The sequence below is a fragment of the Ambystoma mexicanum genome, chromosome 1q, assembly GCF_040938575.1.
Source record: "Ambystoma mexicanum isolate Mex_15411 chromosome 1q, UKY_AmexF1_1, whole genome shotgun sequence".
NCBI lineage: Eukaryota > Metazoa > Chordata > Amphibia > Caudata > Ambystomatidae > Ambystoma > Ambystoma mexicanum.
The window spans coordinates 323,640,262-323,658,395 of record NC_090922.1 but is presented as its reverse complement, the minus strand read 5'-3'; the positions used below and the strand labels follow the sequence as shown (position 1 = coordinate 323,658,395).

The following is an 18,134-nucleotide window of genomic DNA, read 5'->3' as shown; positions in this document are numbered from 1 at the left end:
TCTGTTGATTTTTGCCAGATGAGAGACATGTCTGAGGCCCTGGTTGTGCCATGTTATGCAAATTTCAGATGTTCTCTCATTAAAGCCAAGGCTTTTAAGGGCCATCTAATATTGGATTTGTTGCAGCAGCACCCAGTGAGGTTGTGGTTGTTGTCCTGCTGGATCAACAGCTGCAAGTCATCACTGAAAGGTATTACCGAATTGTTTGTTTACAATTGTTCGAATGACACAATTGTTCGAATAATAGGGGTCCTAATTGACCTTCTGCACAATTGACCGTATGGACATTTTAATATATATTGTGGGTTGGGTTGGTGTAATAATAATATAAGGGGATTGGGAGGTGGGTTGGGGTGGGGGTTGGATTGGGTGGGGAGCTGCGGGGGGTTTCCCCCCGCATATATATCCTAGTTGACCGTTTAAATTCGGTCAATTGTGCAGAAGGGTCAATTGTTATTCGAACAATTGACATTCAAACAATTCGTATACAACCGACTGTACAAATGGCATGGGGTCTTAAATGATTCTGTGACAGTTGCTAGAGGCCTCATATATACATTGCGCAACACAGGGGATAATGGTTTGAGGATACGGTTTTGAGTGAAATTAGGGCCGTTTGTCTTTGTGTAACGATGCCGACCTTACCAAATCTACGCCGGAGAGCTCTGTGATGAGCAACAGGTGGTGCACAGTGCGGTTGATTACCATGTGAAGCGGAGAGGTCTTAATAGTTATGGTGGTTTTTGAGCTTTGGGAGGGTCTGAGCCCAGATTTCTGCTCTTGCAAAGTGATGTTTGTCTCACCGTTCCTTTGGAGAAGTTGTGTGGCAATCTTTGTTTTTTAGAACGTATGCTTCATTTGGCAAACTGGCTACCAGGGAGAAATTAGTCAGATCAGGGTAGCCTGCATTCATTTTTTTCCGAAGGGGGTTTCTTATGCTATTTTTAGAGTGTGCAGAACGTGCCTTGGTGGCAGCAAGGTGGGGCAGTGTGCCAGTATCTTCTATTAGAACATTTGCCAGGCAAGGACTGATTTGCAGGCATGATGCTTTCATTTGTGTTACCGTTTTCATCAAAAGGTGCCCTGTGAATGGGCTCAAGGGCGTGAAGGATACCAGAGTTGTCATCATGTGAAAGTTGTGGACTTTGTGAGCTCCTGTGAGAGTACCTAGGCTAGGTTATTTTCAACTTTATTGATGAGGGAGGCTGAAATGGCCTCCACCCGCTCGGCTGCAGGGGGAGCGGGGGGTCACAGCTTTTTGTGCTTTAGAACAATTGGCAAGTTCATTCAAAATCTTGAGGCCCATGGCCAGCTTGATGTTGCTGGCTTCGGCAGTTTGAGTATGGAGGTGATGCTTTTTTTAGCTATATTGCTTTCTGATTACCCTTGGAGTGGAACATGCAAGCTATTTAGCCTTTCTCTAAATGCATGCCTCTTCTTTTCACATGAAGGTAATATCAAATGAAACGTCTGGCATTTACAAGTGGACACCCCTTGATTGGCCGCAGACTTCATGGCGCTAATCTGATGAGATTAGTTTTATATAGCACACTGCTGGCAGGTCCATGGACTCTTGGCGCTTTGACACCTGCAGGAGAGTGGTCTGGGTCTGCTTAGTTGGGGCAGTTGCAGCAGTGCAAGAGCGCGTTACTGCTTGGTCGATCCGTGCAGATCAGAGGGAACCGGGGTCTGTAGGCTGGTATGTTTCGGGTGAGTTGTGGTAAGGACACCGTGTGTATCTAGAAGGGAGCTCCAGTTGCCCCGAGAGTGAGGGTTGCTGGAGGGCTGTGTGTGAGAACCAGGTGGGAGAGGTGTAGACCTCTTTTTCGTTTGGCAATGGATATGATGGATGCCCACTTACTTACATGACTGCATGTCACCTACTCTTCTAAGCATCGCTGTGTGGCATGGTTCACGTGCTGACCGGTATCTGTTATACTTAGGATATCACGGACGTTTACTCAACTGTTTTGATTCAACTGTGCCTGAAATGGCGTATTTTACACGTAGGTGATATTTAGAATAAGGAGGGGTTCTGATTGTGTGGTCAATGGAGGCAGCTGAAGCGGTGCGTAGCAGGTGGGGTCGTAGGGGCCCCGCTCTGAAATCCTGGGCCCCCATTGCGCCCTCCTACCTAAGGCAAGCAGTGACCGTGTTCTCTGTTCATGGTATTATTTGTGACACTCACTAAGGCAAATGTCTGCATATCACACGGCAAATACTCTCCTTTTGTCTCAAAACTAGCAGTGACCTTGGTATGCATTCTGGCATCGGTATGAACATGAGCACGAGCCACTTCTCAGGTGTTTCTGCCCGGCTTCTGCACAGCGACCTCCATAGTGTGCAGAGCAGCTTGCAGCCCCTCCCATCAGAATGTAGCGCATGAAACTGCTCATGATGGGCCATTAGTCACTGAATGGTTTCCTGCCTGCATTCTGATGGGAGGGGAGGTGCAGTGAGGTGTGGGTAGTTGGTGTGCACAAAAGCCTCTCTGCAGGAGTGCTTGTGACGTCACACATTACCTTTCATAGGTGGCCCCCCACTTTTGTCTGTTACCCCCCTACTTATGTCTTTGGCCCCCTCCGTGTCCCTCCTAAATTTGATTCCTGAACTACACTGAGCTGAAGGGAAGAGATATGTGGGGAGGTGGCTGCCAGGGAGCAGTGGCGGTTCCTGCTACAAAGGTCGCATGCAGTCGCAGTGCGGGAAATGAGAGCCGAATAAACTCATTCCGCATTCCTTGCTGTACAAATCACCACCTCAACAGGTTGACGAAACTCCACAGTACTCGCCCTGTTGGGAGCTGTTATTAATTAATGCCAAGCCTCCCAGTGGAGCCAAATTATTAAACGCCTGCGGGGTTCCGCTGGCCAGATTTTAGCGCAGCAGCATTGAAAGGGTATTAACATTGTTTTTTCTTGGGGTGCCTGAACACTGGAGCACCCCAGTCCCCGGCTCCCCTGAAGTCTCTATTCAGGAAGACAACTTTCGTCCTGGTTTCTCATGGGAGGCAGGCTTGGACTAGCCTACAGGGCAATAAGGCAACGCCGAACCCAAAACTCAAAATGCTAGCGTGGGCCGTTTTTTGGGTCACAGTTGGCCAGTTTTCTGGCCAATGTGGGCCAGTTTGATACATTTCTTGACCACGCGGCTGGTAGTTTTGACCATTGTTGCTGAATAAATATTCTTTAAAATGCACAATTTGCATCAAACAATTCCCTCTTGGGCACTGCTCAAACAGTCTGTCACAAAAGGAAGGAATTGCCATTCACAACTGTGGGCCACTTTTTAATTGGTGCTCCGAGAGAATGTTATGCCCCAGTGCGACCCTGAGCTGCAGGCATGGGGAAGTTGTTGGGCATGTAGTGGCCTTTCTAAGATATTTATTTTAAGGCATACTTTCACTGGTAATTAATTATCTTACTGTTAAAATGCCAGTTGGAATGTTTTCCAAGATCCGGGCAATGTGTGAAACCTGTCTGCCATTAACAGGAATGTATGCCAGCGTTTCACGAAGAGCTAAGTATTGCGTTCACAATGTGCCAGGGGGCTTCAGGATGCTCTCTGGGGGAATGCAACACAGCACAATGCATCACAATGAAACACGATATGAAGAAACTCCTTACTGCATAGCCCCTGCTCACACCAGCCACGGCCCGAGTCACACTTGGAGCACGGCTCTCCCGGCAGGTAGGGATGCTTCGGTGTCAGGCCTTTGTTCCCACTGCACAAACAAAAAATATTTAAAGCTGTGCTTCATGGGGTTATTGAAAACAACATCAAAAAGGGAGAACCAAACAGTTCAATTATTTTTTTATTTTTCTTATTTTTAAAAAATTATTGTTGTTATAGTTGACAATTTTAAATATACAATTTGCAGTTTGTAAGAACTTTTTGTCATCTACAAAAAGTTAATTTATCACAAAGCCATTCATTTATTACAATCTACCCATCTGTACAAGTTCATAGAAACTCACTTTTAACTAAAACGACAAAGCCCAATGACTTAGATCACCAAGGTAAAGGAGAGTGCAATAGATCCGTTCAAACGTGTATAGGACCCAGTGTACATCTGCCACCAAAGACCAATTCAAGAAAAATGAATACATCTAACACCACACACTAATTCATAAAACAACATTTAATTAAAAAAAAAACACACAGACTGGACAAAGCCAGAAAAGGCAACAAGAGCTCGAATGAGTGATCCGTTATACAAAGTTATATTGAGACTTTAACTGGCATTGCTATTGTCTGCCCCAAGCTTTCTGTAGGAATTTGTGTGAAGAAACAAACTTGGTATGCAGAGCCGACTCGAGTTTCGGCTGTATCAGCTATTCATTTAAAGTTCAGCCTTCCTCAGGGCAAAGTGCTATACCCTTCTATTGGTGCCACGGCATTGGACGGATCTGGATGACCGGAAGGGACTTCCAGGGGTTCTTGGTGTAAGACTAGCAAGAATAATGCACCAGTCTCTCATTAATCACAAACCAATGCCGTGGGAACCCAAGCATAGCTCCTTTCAAAGCAACGGATGGTTGGATCGTTATATATCGAAGGCACACAAGACTAAACGACTTCCATTCTCCCCGACAGCTGGGGCATGTTGCATTCATCACACCTTTTGTCTCCAGCACTGGATAGTTAGTTTGTCATATTTTGTTTGCATTTACACCAACACACAATCCTATCTTTTCAACAATGAGGTCACCACAGACACTCAGATCACTCGTGAGCAGGGTGCACACTTATGGCACTGCTCTGATTTCTGCAGGTAATCTAATAACTATGAGTTTTTAATTTGAACTTGTACAACACCTGTTTTTTGCTAATGCTCATTTTCTTTACTTTTGCTATTTGTCAGCCATACCCACACTCCTGAATATAATGCTTCATAAGGGAATGTTTCCACTATGTCAGAATTGTCCAACAGTATGAGAGGTCCGCTACTGAGAACCAACAAAGGTTCAAACTGTTTTTTCTATGGGCTGTACCCACTCAGGTGGTCCTCTATCAGGTTTAAGTCCCATGAGCCACACCAGATGTGAACGCAAATTTACATATCATTCTAAATGCGCCCATAAGGACAGTCCAATGCCAGGGAAGCCCCCGATCAAGAGTTCTAATAGCAACCACCATAAGGGCAGTCCAGCCCCTATTGCCAGGCAACCCCCCTGATCAAGTGTACAAGCAGCAACCAACACAAGGGCAGTACTGCACTTAATGCAAGGGAAGCCTTGTGATAAACAGAAACATCAAAAAAGGCAGCCCAGCCCCTAATGCCAGGCAAGCTCCCTGATCAAGAGTACCAACATCAACCACTGTAAGGGCAGCCCAGCCTCTAATACCAGGCAAGCTCCCTGATCAAGAGTACTAACAGCAGCCATCATAAGGGCAGTCCAGGCCCTATTGCCAGGCAAGCTCCCTGACCAAGAGTAGCAACAGCAACCACTGTAAGGGCAGCCCAGCCTCTAATACCAGGCAAACTCTCTGATCAAGAGTAAAAGCAGCAACCACCATAAGGGCAGTCCAGCCCCTAATGCCAGGCAAGCTCCCTGACCAAGAGTAGCAACAGCAACCACTGTAAGGGCAGCCCAGCCTCTAATGCCAGGCACATTCCCTGATCAAGAGTAAAAGCAGCAACCACCAAAAGGGCAGTCCAGCCGCTAATGCCAGGCAAGCTCCCTGACCAAGAGTAGCAACAGCAACCGTCATAAGTGCAGTTACATCCCTGATGTCAGGAAAGCTCCCTGATTAGGAGTGCCAACAGCTACCACTATAAGGGCAGCCCAGCCTCTAATACCAGGCAAAATCTCTGATCAAGAGGAAAAGCAGCAACCACCATAAGGGCAATCCAGCCCCCAATGCCATGCAATCTTCCTTATCAAGAGTACCAGCAGCATCCACCATAAGGGAAATTCATCCCCTAAGGTCAGGCAATCTTCCTTATCAAGAGTACCAGCAGCAACCACCATAAGGGCAATTCATCCCCTAAGGTCAGGCAAACTCTGATCAAGAGTACCAACAGCAACCACTATAAGGGTAGTCCAGCCTCAAGACGCCCTTATCCAGAGTAAACGCAGCAACCACCACAAGGCCAGCCAGCCCCTAATGCCATCCAACCTCCCTGATCATCAGTGCCAATAGCAACCATCATAAGCGCAGTTTATGTCAGGCAAGCTCCCTGATCAAGAGTGCCAACAGCAACCACTATAAGGGCAGTCCAGCCTCTAATACCAGGCAAACCCCCTGATCAACAGTGCCAATAGCAACCACCATAGGGACTGTCGAGCCCCTAATACCATGAAATCTTCCTTATGAAGAGTACCAACAGCAAACAACTTAAGGGAAATTCATCCCCTAAGGTCTGGCAAACTCTCTGATCAAGAGTGCCAACAGCAGCAACCATAAGGGCAGTTTAGCCCCTAAGGTCCGGCAAGCTCCCTGATCAAGAGTACCAAAAGCAACCACCATAAGGGCAATTCATCCCCTAAATTCAGGCAATCTTCCTTATCAAGAGTACCAGCAGCAACCACCATAAGGGCAATTCATCCCCTAAGGTCAGGCAAACTCTGATCAAGAGTACCAACAGCAACCACTATAAGGGTAGTCCAGCCTCAAGACGCCCTTATCCAGAGTACACGCAGCAGCCACCATAAGGCCAGTCCAGTCCCTAATGCCATCCAACCTCCCTGATCAAAAGTACCAACAGCAACCACCATAAGGGCAGTCCAGACCCTAATGCCATGCAATCTTCCTTATCAAGAGTACTAGCAGCAACCACCATAAGGGAAATTCATCCCCTAAGGTCAGGCAATCTTCCTTATCAAGAGTACCAGCAGCAACCACCATAAGGGCAGTTCAGCCCCTAAGGTCAGGCAAACTCTGATCAAGAGTACCAACAGCAACCACTATAAGGGCAGTCCAGTCCCTAATACCAGGCAAACTCCCTTAACAACAGTTACCCCAGACACGTTTTTCGGGCTCATCAATGTGATGCAGCCATCCTCGCTGTGCACGGGCACAGAGGAACGCTATGTTCTTTCTCAGTTGAGGAGTTCCCACATTCCTGGTTCATTTCAGATTGGCTTTCTCCTCACTGTGACATAGCTACTGGTCCTTGAAGAAGACAAGATGGCAGCAGATGTTGAAAACTGTTTGGTACTATCTGTGTTTTATTGACGAAAGTGGAAATGTATAGTTTGTGCTATTTGATCATGTTATTGATAACGCCATTAAGAATGCTTGGTAGGGCTTATGTAAATCGCTCACCTTCCTTTTAGAGGCATGTAGATGCTAAAGTGACTGTGGCCGAGATAGGCTTAAAACCCCTGATTTGGGATCTGAATAAAATGGAAAATATGTTAAAGGGTAAATGAGGTCAGAATCTAAAGAGTTGTAAAAAAATAATGTGGGAAAATATGTCCATTAAGTAAGAATCTACAGTGAATGTGACCTGGAATAAGACTGCTCTCCAATGGAAGAGAATTCCAGAGAGTTGCTCCCTTCCAGGAGAATAAGCGGCCACCCCATGTGGAAACCTGGAAAGATGGAATGGAGGGTAAGGACAGTGAGGAAGACCTCAATTAGTGGTGGTCGGTAGTGTAAGGGTTCAGAAGAAGGAAGCTGACACAAAGGTGGCATGTTTGAGGCTAAAGAGCTTTATTCCAGAGAAAGAAAAGAGGAAAGAAAACCTTTCTATCCCTATTCCAAAGAGGAGTGTCCCTGCCTCAACTAAAAGATCTACAGTGATTCTCAGGATGTCTGTCAAACTCAAAATGCCCACTGTCTTGTGTCAAGAAAACCTTACTTCTGTCCCTTACACTAAAAACTATAAACTGAAATAGTATGGCTCTAACAACTTCCAGGAAAATTACTTCCTTCTCATGGGCTCTTGTTCCTGGTTTCTCGAAACAGTTCTCACAGTTGAAAATGAGTCTTGTGTCTCACACGTTGTCCAGGGGAATAACTCCCTTCTCCTGACAGAAAAAGTTCCAAACAATATTCCCTCATGTCCCCTCAGGGTTATTGACTCCTTTCCCCTGACTGAAAAGTTTCAAATAGGTTATTCATTCTGCTGGGTGGGTCAGGAGAGCTACTCCCTTCTCCTGACGTCTGGTTCCAGATAGCCCTGGGGGATGACACTCTTCTCCCGGCCCTTTTGGATCTTACTAACAGTCCTTGTTACCAGGAGAATGACACCCTTCTCCTGGTATCTTGCTCTCATTTAAACACAACCAGGGGGAATTATTTCCTTCCCCGGTTTCCTTTTAGTTAGGTTTCACACATATAATATCTAGTTATACGTTCACCTCTTCTTTGGATTGGCCCACTTGGTTCACTTCCATGCCAAGTACTGCCACAAGGAAGATGACTCGTTAACACAATCATGGGGAATAGCTCCCTTCCCCGGATCTCCTTTTCATTACAGTCTCTGGCTACTGACTCCCAGATTCCTCTGGTGGTTAATGGTTTCCTCAATACTACTGTGCCCAGGAAGTTTCCCTCTGATGCTTTCTTCTTTGAACTTTGGGTCCCACACCCCTTTCTGGTGGCAAATGGGTTTCTCACTCTCACTGTGCTCAGGAAGGCTCCTTCAGATACTTGTTTCTTGAAACTTTGTGTCCCAGACCCCTCTCTGGTGCCCAGTAGTTTCTTCATTACCACCAAGCCGAGGAACATCCCTTATGATGCTTCCCCCCTTTATGCTGTGGGTCTCAGACCGTTCTCTGAGGGATAGTGGTTTTGTTGTGACCACTATTGTTTGTTTGTTTGTTTGTTTATTCACTTTTTATGCGCGCCAAACCCAAGGGTAGCAGGGCGCAGTGGCAAGAAAATGCAAAGCTTACAGGTTACATCAAAGCATAACGTACAATATAAAATACAGTGATTACAAAGTATACGGATTTGAGAAAGGTCAATCCAATTACAGGTTACATCCTAGCAACTGTACAGTAGAGAGAACTGTGAGGTCATGGGGCACAAGTATTTACAAAATATAAGTGGGACACAGATAGTACAAAATATACAAGGTTCGAGTGCGGGCAGTCGGGTTGAAGGTGACAACGGTCAAGTGAGATCAGCTGAGGTTAGTCGAGGTGAGGAGTTGGATGACATTTTTTCTAAAGTGATGGTAGGGTAAGTCAGCTCTCAGGTCTTGTGGTAGAGAGTTCCAAATCTTTGCAGCCTTTACCTGAAAGCTATTACCACCTATCGTCTGAAGTCTAAAGTTCGGTATTGTCAGGCAGTTGGAATTGACAGCTCTAGTCGGTCTGGAGGATGTTCTCCTATGGAATTTGTCAATCAGGTATTTGGGGGCGGAGTTATTGAGGGCTTTATGGGTCAGGGATAACATCTTAAGTGTTATTTTGTTCTCAGTGGTCAGCCAGTTATGATGGCGTCTAGTGGCAGAGATGTGGGATCTTTTGTTTATGCCTAGTGCTGCTCTCAGGGCATTATTTTGTAATATTTGTAGTCTTTGCGTTATAGTTTTATTTGCTCCGGCGTAGAGAGCGTTGCAATAGTCAATCCTAGAGAGTATTAAGGCTCTAGCCAGGAAGATCTATGCCAGGAAAATCTATGCCGAGGAAGATCCACTCCCTGTGGGTCCCAGACACTTCTCTGGTGGCTAGTGGTTTCTTTGGGCCACTCTGCTGAGGAAGATCCTTTCCCATGCTTCCCCCTTCATGCTGTGAGTCCCAGACCCATCTCTGGTGGCAAGTGGTTTCTTCTGGACCACTCTGCTGAGGATGATCCTCACCCATGCTTTCCCCTTTATGCTGTGAGTCCCAGATCCTTATCTGGTGGCTAGTGGTTTCTTTGGGGCCACTCTGCTGAGGAAGATCCTTTCCCATGCTTCCCCCTTCGTGCTGTGGGTCCCAGACCCTTCTCTGGTGGCTAGTGGTTTCTTCTGGACCACTCTTCTGAGGAAGATCCTCTCCCATGCTTCCCCCTTTATGCTGTGGGTCCATGACCCTTCTCTGGTGGCTAGTAGTTTCTTTGGGGCCACTCTGCTGAGGAAGATCCTCTCCCATGCTCCTCCGTAATGCTGTGGGTCCCAGACCATTCTCTGGTGGCTAGTGGTTTCTTTGGGGCCACTCTGCTGAGGAAGGTCCTCTCCCATGCTTCCCCCTTTATGATGTGGGTCCCAGGCCCTTCTCTGGTGGCTAGTAGTTTCTTTGGGACTACTCTGCCGAGGAAGATCCTCTGCCATGCTTCCCTCCTCATGCTGTGGGTCCCAGACCCTTCTCTAGTGGCTAGTGGTTTCTTTGGGGCCGCTCTGCTGAGGAAGATCCTCTCCCATGCTTCCCCCTTCATGCTGTGAGTCCCAGACCCATCTCTGGTGGTGAGTGGTTTCTTCTGGACCACTCTGCTGAGGAAGATCCTCACCCATGCTTTCCCCTTTATGCTGTGAGTCCCAGATCCTTCTCTGGTGGCTAGTGGTTTCTTTGGGACCACTCTGCTGAGGAAGATCCTCTCCCATGCTTCCCCCTTCATGCTGTGAGTCCCAGACCCATCTCTGGTGGTGAGTGGTTTCTTCTGGACCACTCTGCTGAGGAAGATCCTCACCCATGCTTTCCCCTTTATGCTGTGAGTCCCAGAACCTTCTCTGGTGGCTAGTGGTTTCTTTGGGACCACTCTGCTGAGGAAGATCCTCTCCCATGCTTTCCTCTTCATGCTGTGGGTCCCAGACTCTTCTCTAGTGGCTAGTGGTTTCTTTGGGGCCACTCTGCTGAGGAAGATCCTCTCCCATGCTTCCCCTTTATGCTGTGGGTCCCTGACCCTTCTCTGGTGGCTAGTAGTTTCTTCGGGGCCACTCTGCTGAGGAAGATCCTCTCCCATGCTTCCCCCTTTATGCTGTGGGTCCCAGACCCTTCTCTGGTGGCTAGTGGTTTCTTTTGGACCACTCTGCTGAGGAAGATCCTCTCCCATGCTTCCCTCTTCATGCTGTGGGTCCCAGACCCTTCTCTGGTGGCTAGTGGTTTCTTTGGGGCCGCTCCGCTGAAGAAGATCCTCTCCCATGCTTCCCTCTTTATGCTGTGGGTCACAGACCCTTCTCTGGTGGCTAGTGATATCTTTATTACCTGGATTTTGCATCCCTTAGGGAGCACCAGTTGAACAGTGTTATTGTAGTCCAGTCTGCTCGATATACGAGCATTCACCCTATGCGTGAACGAAAAATCATCTAAACATTTGCGCAATATGTGAAAATAGTATAAACAGTACTATATTGCACTTGCCTATGCCTTTAAGGACAGTGTTGCATCTGATATCACAGCCAGGTTGCACACCTCTCCATGGGCTGAGGGCAAGGGCCCCATGTAAAGGGCCAAATTGGTAGGGGACCACTGATGAAGGCCAGGACAGCGTATGGAAAATGGATGACAGACCAAAATCTCCGTTTTTTATGGGTTAACCTTTACACATATTGACTCATCCACCTACCCATGTCACCCATGCAGTGCTAAAATCCTGACACTGTGGTATCCTGGCCACACCCAAGGCAGAGGGCTATTCAGTTGTCATCTGCGTACATACAAAAAAGGGGACCATGTCTCTGAGTTCCACCAGGGGTTGCATGTATAGATTGAAAAGCAATGGGCTCAGAGACGAGCAATAAGTTCACCACCTGTCGTATGCAGGAAACATATTCAAATAGTGGTACCAGAGCTAGCTAGTCTTGGTAAAAAACGATTCCATCCAGAATAGAGCTGGCTCTCTGATTCCCACTCAACAAAGCCATCACAGCAGGGTGGGGTGGTTAATATGGCTTTCACCCGCAGTGTGGGGGCAGTCTTGGCCGGTAACGGCCTGCGAGCCTGAGCCTAGGTAGGCCCAAGTGAAGCGAATACCTCGGCGAGGGCTTGGGCCATTACCAACCATGTTCACCCCCCTGCCCCCACAGCAGGGTTGAAAGCCATTTGCACCCTAAGGTTTAAGCGAGGTGTGAATGGTTTATTGTCTTTTCTCGGGAGATTGGAGGTACTTGCAACACCAATCTCCCGAGTAGAAAAAAAAAGATGGCCGCGGCCATAGGGAAATTAGACTACATTCCTTTTCCATGAGACTGCCGGTTTCCTCCCACCATCGGGAGAAAAAAAAAAGATGGTGGCACCAGGAGAAGAGCCTCGGGTGGCTGAAACATCGAGTGGAGAATGTGCATTCTCCCCAGAAGTTCCAGCCACCTGATTGGCAGAGCGCCGTTCTCTGGGTGCAAATGGTGTGGAAGGCAGTGGAAATGATCGAAAGTATTAACATCCTCAATGATCCTGAGATCATCCATAACTGCCACCATAATCCATTTAGTGTCTTAGCTCAGTGGAAAGCCCACGAAATGATCATCTTAAAGGGCTACTCCCTCGCAAAAGGCCAGAAGTTGTTTGTGGCAATAAATTCCATTTGCTTTGCGGCAGGGATGTCATTTCACCAACGTGCCATGGGCAGCGGAAGTGATATCACACGACCCTTGTCCTCTGATGACATCACAGGAAGTGATGTCATTTGAACTCGCCCCGTATTGACATCAGGGGAGGCGATGTAATACAACCTTTCACCCATTGACAAAACAGGAAGTGGCATCAAATAGTATTGTTACAATATCACTGTAATGTTATATACATTTCATACAAGAATTATTAAACAATATGTAGCATTAATATCAGTGTTTATAGGCCTATATTATCTAATTACTGTGAATCACGCAGATGTCCAAGGCCAAATGATAATGATGTATTATTATATAGCACTTACGCTTTAGCACTTTACATAGAACAAACATACATACAATATCACCCAACCTGTGTTGGTACTCATTTATCAACCGCAGAAGGATGAAAGGCTGAGTTGGCTTTGCCAGGATTCGAACCTGCAACCTGCAGATCACACACACATCGCAGCAGCAAGCGCTCAACCCCCTGATCTATCTTACTGGCTATAGCTAGCTTACCGGCTATAGTAAAATGAGCAATTACATGTCAGAAAGCAAAATATACTCTGTAGTGGATACCAATAAAGTAGTAACTGATATTTAACAGCTGTAAGACTCCTCTTGGAGACGTAATTCTTCAGAACTATGAGCGTTTTGACCCCGTAGTGTAGGTGAGGAATTCTTCCCTATAATACAACTTCCAATAGTACTGATGGACTGACTATCTTGGAAGGTGGATTGTTTAAAAGATGGAATCCAGCCCCAGGAAGAACGTCACGTGTAGTTGGTAATGGCACCAGAGATGTACTGGCTGCAACTAAAAGACACGCAGTCAGAAATCAACATAATAACAACAAAGGTATACTAAGAGAAGAAGCCAATAATAACTCGCGCCAATTTTAGTCTTCCTGTACTTCGACATAGGAATTCAACTAACTGGGCGATTCCTACAGAAAATAGTCAGAATTAGAAATGAAAAGATTTTAAAATGTTCTGTGATTTAGCAGGGAAGTGAAAACAAATCTTACCAAAAGTGTTCTTGACCAAAATCTGTGAAGCACCAGAAATCCAAATGATAAGAAAAGTCGTAATTTGGCTGAAATGCGAAGTGCAATCCAAGAAACAGTTCCAGGAAATCAACCTAACACCGCCAGCACGAGAACACCTAATAACGTGCTTGTATAGCAGTCTCTAGTCCAAGCACATAAGTCTGTCGAAAAAGTTTGTAGCTGCAGTGCAGGTTGCGATGAGGGGGCAATCCAAAATAACTTACCGAGGTCGGCAACGTTCCAGTAATAATCAGTTGGCAGGACGTAAGAGAAAGCAAATCCAAAAAGCAGAGGCAAGTTCTAGTAACAGCATCTTTTTCCGAGGTAGAAAGCAGTAAGCAAGACAAGTCGATGGTAGCGTTCCGAGGTCAGAGTACAGGTAGAATCCAGCAGAAAACCAGGTGATGTTACAAGGGGGAGCAAGACAAAGAGTTCAGTGAAAGCAGAAATGGGTCAGAGAAGTCAAAGACAAAACCGTGTGTCAATAAGCTTAGGGCTCGCAAGAAAGTAAATTCAGAAGCAGCGCTTCCTGAAACGGGTGGGGCTTATATTGCTGTCACGTGATTGGCTATCAGCGGCAGGCCGTTGATGGTAACATGACCTGATACAACAGTGCAATGGCAGTCAACGTTTCCTAGGCATACTCGCTGGAGGTTTGTGCACTGTCTTTCGTACTCTATGAGTGTCAGGATTTACGAACGGGACACGAGAAGGGAAACGGGAACGAACATGCTGTGTCCTCGTCACAGGTATATTTCTGACTTTAGAAACAGTACGTCCTGGATACCTAACAACAGCAGGCCAGTTCATCTGCAGATCTGGTGCAAAGTTGGCCAAATGTCAAGCCTGCGAGGAACTACTTTTCAGGCTTCAGAGGTGGGCAAAATACATACCATTGGGAGGGTTCATAACTGTGTATTAAAAAATCTAGGGTAGCGCATGAAAAGCAGCGCACTCACACTGCATCCCGTACTCTGGGCACTCGTTACCTCCTACATGCAAACAAACATCCTGAACAGTATGCCATGGAGTTAGGAAAGATAGACACATTACAACAAAGCATTAATTGGGGCACAATGCATAAAGGGCCACTTCATGTGCTACGGTCAAACATTTCTAAACTGTACACAAGCTTTTAGGCACAAGGATTTTGTCAAGTGACCCAGGACACTGAGATGGAATGTCTTGTGATGATCGTAACAGAGACAGCGGCAGAAACCAAATGCTATAACTGCAATTTGCGAAAAGCAAAATACATAGTTCGAAATGGATGCTTATTCTACTCTAAATGCTTTTTGGAGGTTTTTGTTTGCATTGTGAATTAGAGGTGTTTAAGAACAGACTAAATCAGTGATTCACCCACTGAAGTGTGCCAGAAATAAACCTTTAGCAATTATTGTATAGAATTCCAGAAAGACAAATTATTTGTTATTCTTATTCTTTCTTATTTAGGGTCACTGCTCAAACTGTTACACTTGTGGAACTCCCTTGATTTTTAAGAAGCCTGAACAAGAAAGCCTGCCACTCTTGAAACAAAGAGCCACATGGCACTGGCCACAGCCCAGCAGCATCAATTTGTAAAACAAAAAAAAGAAAAGAAAATGTTTTTGTTAAACATTTTTTAGGGGTAGCAAGGGAGACCTCAGGGGTCGCAGGTGCGACCCACAAATGACGTCCCTGCTTTGCAGCATCAGAGAATTGCATTATGGGATGAGACCGTGTGCCCAGGAAACTATGGCTCTTTTGAAATATTGAGGTATCTTGCTCACAGTGAAAGATGCATCAATGATAGCTTGCAGACCCTGGGCTTGCGAGCGCTCGAGCCTCCTTCATGAGGCAGGGCGACATAATCAGTCAGAATACTTTATTTTGGCTAAGTGCCATCAAGTTCATATAAACAGCAGGTAGGAAAGACAACTATTTGACAATAAAGAATCCTATATCACGATCAAGCAATTGCATATAGATATAGACAATCCAACCCATGGACAAAATGTAAAACATTTCTAGATCTCACAATACATTTAGTCATAGAACATGACAACATATGAGTAAAATGTAAAGTGCAAGTGCATTATTAAATACAACACAAGTTAAAAATGGAAATGTTTCAATAGGAAGCAAATCATAACTGGATCGTAAGAAGGTTAAATATTCAATATCTAGTGAGAATTTGTTATGTCAGTACTTGAAATATTTTCTACCTAGACTTTAAAAATGCACATCTTTTCAGGCATGACGGAACATATTTAGCAAACGCAAACATATGTACAGCATCATCGGACCCTCTGACTTCTCTTATCGCACAGATTCCTAACTGGAGGAGTCTTGGCACCAGATCAATCCTTCTAGAGTGCATATGCAAAAGGCACGCTAAAGGAAAGCGCTCCATGATCTCAACCCTGTCACAGCAGTATGGGCATTTGTAGACTCTTTGCCATCCCATTTGTTCTTTATCTCGGGCCACCGGAAGAATGCTGAATCTCATATGGACGTATAGAGTATGTATACACCTTGGCTTCATTTCGTCTAGGTAAGATTCCTAGCCCCTAACAGACTTGTTTCCGCAGTAGGTGGTTAGAGCACGAGAGGTAGTATTAAGACTTAAATCATCTTGCTCACATTTTTGCCAATATCATGTCTTAATGGTTTCTGTTGCTCTACCAGTTATTAATTCAGCATGGAGCACTCATTTTACATGCGCAAACCATGGCAGAGACGGACCGCCTAAATGTCCTAAAATATCCTTGCCCACTAAGGCTGGTACCCCTCTGATGAACAAAGACTGTATTGAACATTGGGAAGAAAGAAAAGTAGGATCGAGCCAAATCCCTTGTACAATTGAAAGTCCTTAACCCATTGCCAAAGTTTTTACATTGGGAAAAAGGCGTTTGCGCCCGGCTGGGGAAAACGCTGTGTGAACTGTGAATGTGTGAAAAACGTGCTTGCAGTAAGCAAACAGAGTGACCCAGCGAGACGAGATCACCCTTGGGAAGTCTCTGTTTGGATTGGCAAGTGCTCTGGTTGGACTGACTACTGAGAGAAGGATCGGAGCCCGGCTGAGGGGCATCCAAGGGTGAAGGGTAATCACCGGACACCAAAAGATAATGGAAGGAACTTTTGTTTTGTTGCTTTCAAGAGACATTGCATGAGAAGAGACTTGGGCACAGAAGGCCCTGATATAGAGAAAAGAAACTGTAAGCTCATGCCGGAGAGGCCCAGGAGTGTTCTGTGCTCGAGAGTCTTGTCTTGTCCCATGCTAAAAACGTGGGAAAGGGAGACCCCGGCTATAACATCCTAACTTATCATTTTGTGAACACTTCTTTCTTTTCTTGTGAACATTGTCCCTCACTCTTTTGTAGCATAGCGGTAAGGATTGGCAATAGGTTTTTTTAGTAGAGCCCCTTTTTATTTGACTAGACTTCACTAGGACTGTATACTTATTTGATGTTTGTAACTTGCTCCAATCTTACATTTAGGTTTAGATTAGGCATTTATCTCACCAACTTTACAGTTTAATAAACACCCTTAAACTGTGATCGCTTGTTCTGTCTTACATTGATGCTATGCTTTCCTTACAATAGTTAATCAGGAACCTGTGGCCACCTTCCTTGTATAACAGAACAATATCCGCAGATGACCATGAATTGGGGGCCACATTCAAGCTAATTATAGCATTAAACGATTGCTTGAGATAGCGTGCCCATATTGTCACTTCAGACTTAAAAATGTCACCCCGCATCTTATTGGGGTCAGTCACTTTATTGGATTTCTGTCACAAAATAACTGCAGCAATCTCGCTAAGGGTTGAAATTAGAGGCTTCAACACTTTATGTTCAGAATGGGTTATTTTAGTGGATGGGAACACTCTTGTCTCCTTGTAAAGATCACTAAAATAATCACTCCAACATTTTTCACGGATGTGTCCTTGGATGGAACTTTTGACCTCAGTATTCGGTGCCGTCATGAGTTTCCAGAATTTACAAGAATCTTTGTTTTGAATTACTTTGATAATGTTTCCCAAAGTTTGGCTACTTGATCCTTCTTTTCCCATCTATAATAATGAAGGCTTGCTTGGCAAAGCTTATTTCTCCCTGCGTTATTTATTTTTAGCACAGCATATTTAACTCCTTTTTGCCTCCTTGCACTCTTTGTCACAGCAGGGGGTGTTCTTAATGGTAGTCTCTCCAAACCGCTGTTGCAGGGATAGTTGCTCAGCTTTTCATTATATTACCTTCCTGGTTACTTAGTACACAGTCAAGTGGCACCATCAATTCTTCATACAGCATTGGTAATACTTGCTCAAGCTCGGCATTAGCCCATTTTACACATCACCTGGCATGCCCCACAATATCCATTGGGACAGTTTGATTAGTGTTGCTGTCAGGGGGTTGCTGGTCACCACCAATTGTCAAAGATACCACTAATGTTCTGTGGTCGCTTTCATATCTGGGAAACACCTTGCGGTTCCCAACCATAGGCATGATGTTATCAATGTGTGTTGCACGGCCATTTACCAGAAAGGTGGGTTTTGGCGGAACATCTCCCTTTGGCCTCCAATCACATGCTCAAAGGTTTATGGTACGCCATATGCATGTAATCTCAAGGGCATACTTGTGCTGTCTTTTAGGACATGGAGCAACTAGGTCGGGACTGTC

General features: G+C 45.5%; 1 protein-coding gene across 3 annotated transcripts in view; it reads right to left on the bottom strand.

Annotated features, from left to right (window-relative positions):
• The window catches only part of LOC138527863 (cysteine-rich venom protein pseudechetoxin-like), a 369,308-nt gene that overhangs the window by 42,750 nt on the left and 308,424 nt on the right, over positions 1–18,134 (bottom strand). For all 3 annotated transcript variants that reach the window (XM_069639201.1, XM_069639209.1, XM_069639192.1), the window contains one exon: positions 3,627–3,724. In XM_069639201.1, the coding sequence (XP_069495302.1) occupies positions 3,627–3,724 (98 nt within the window). The remainder of the gene's footprint in view (positions 1–3,626; positions 3,725–18,134) is intronic.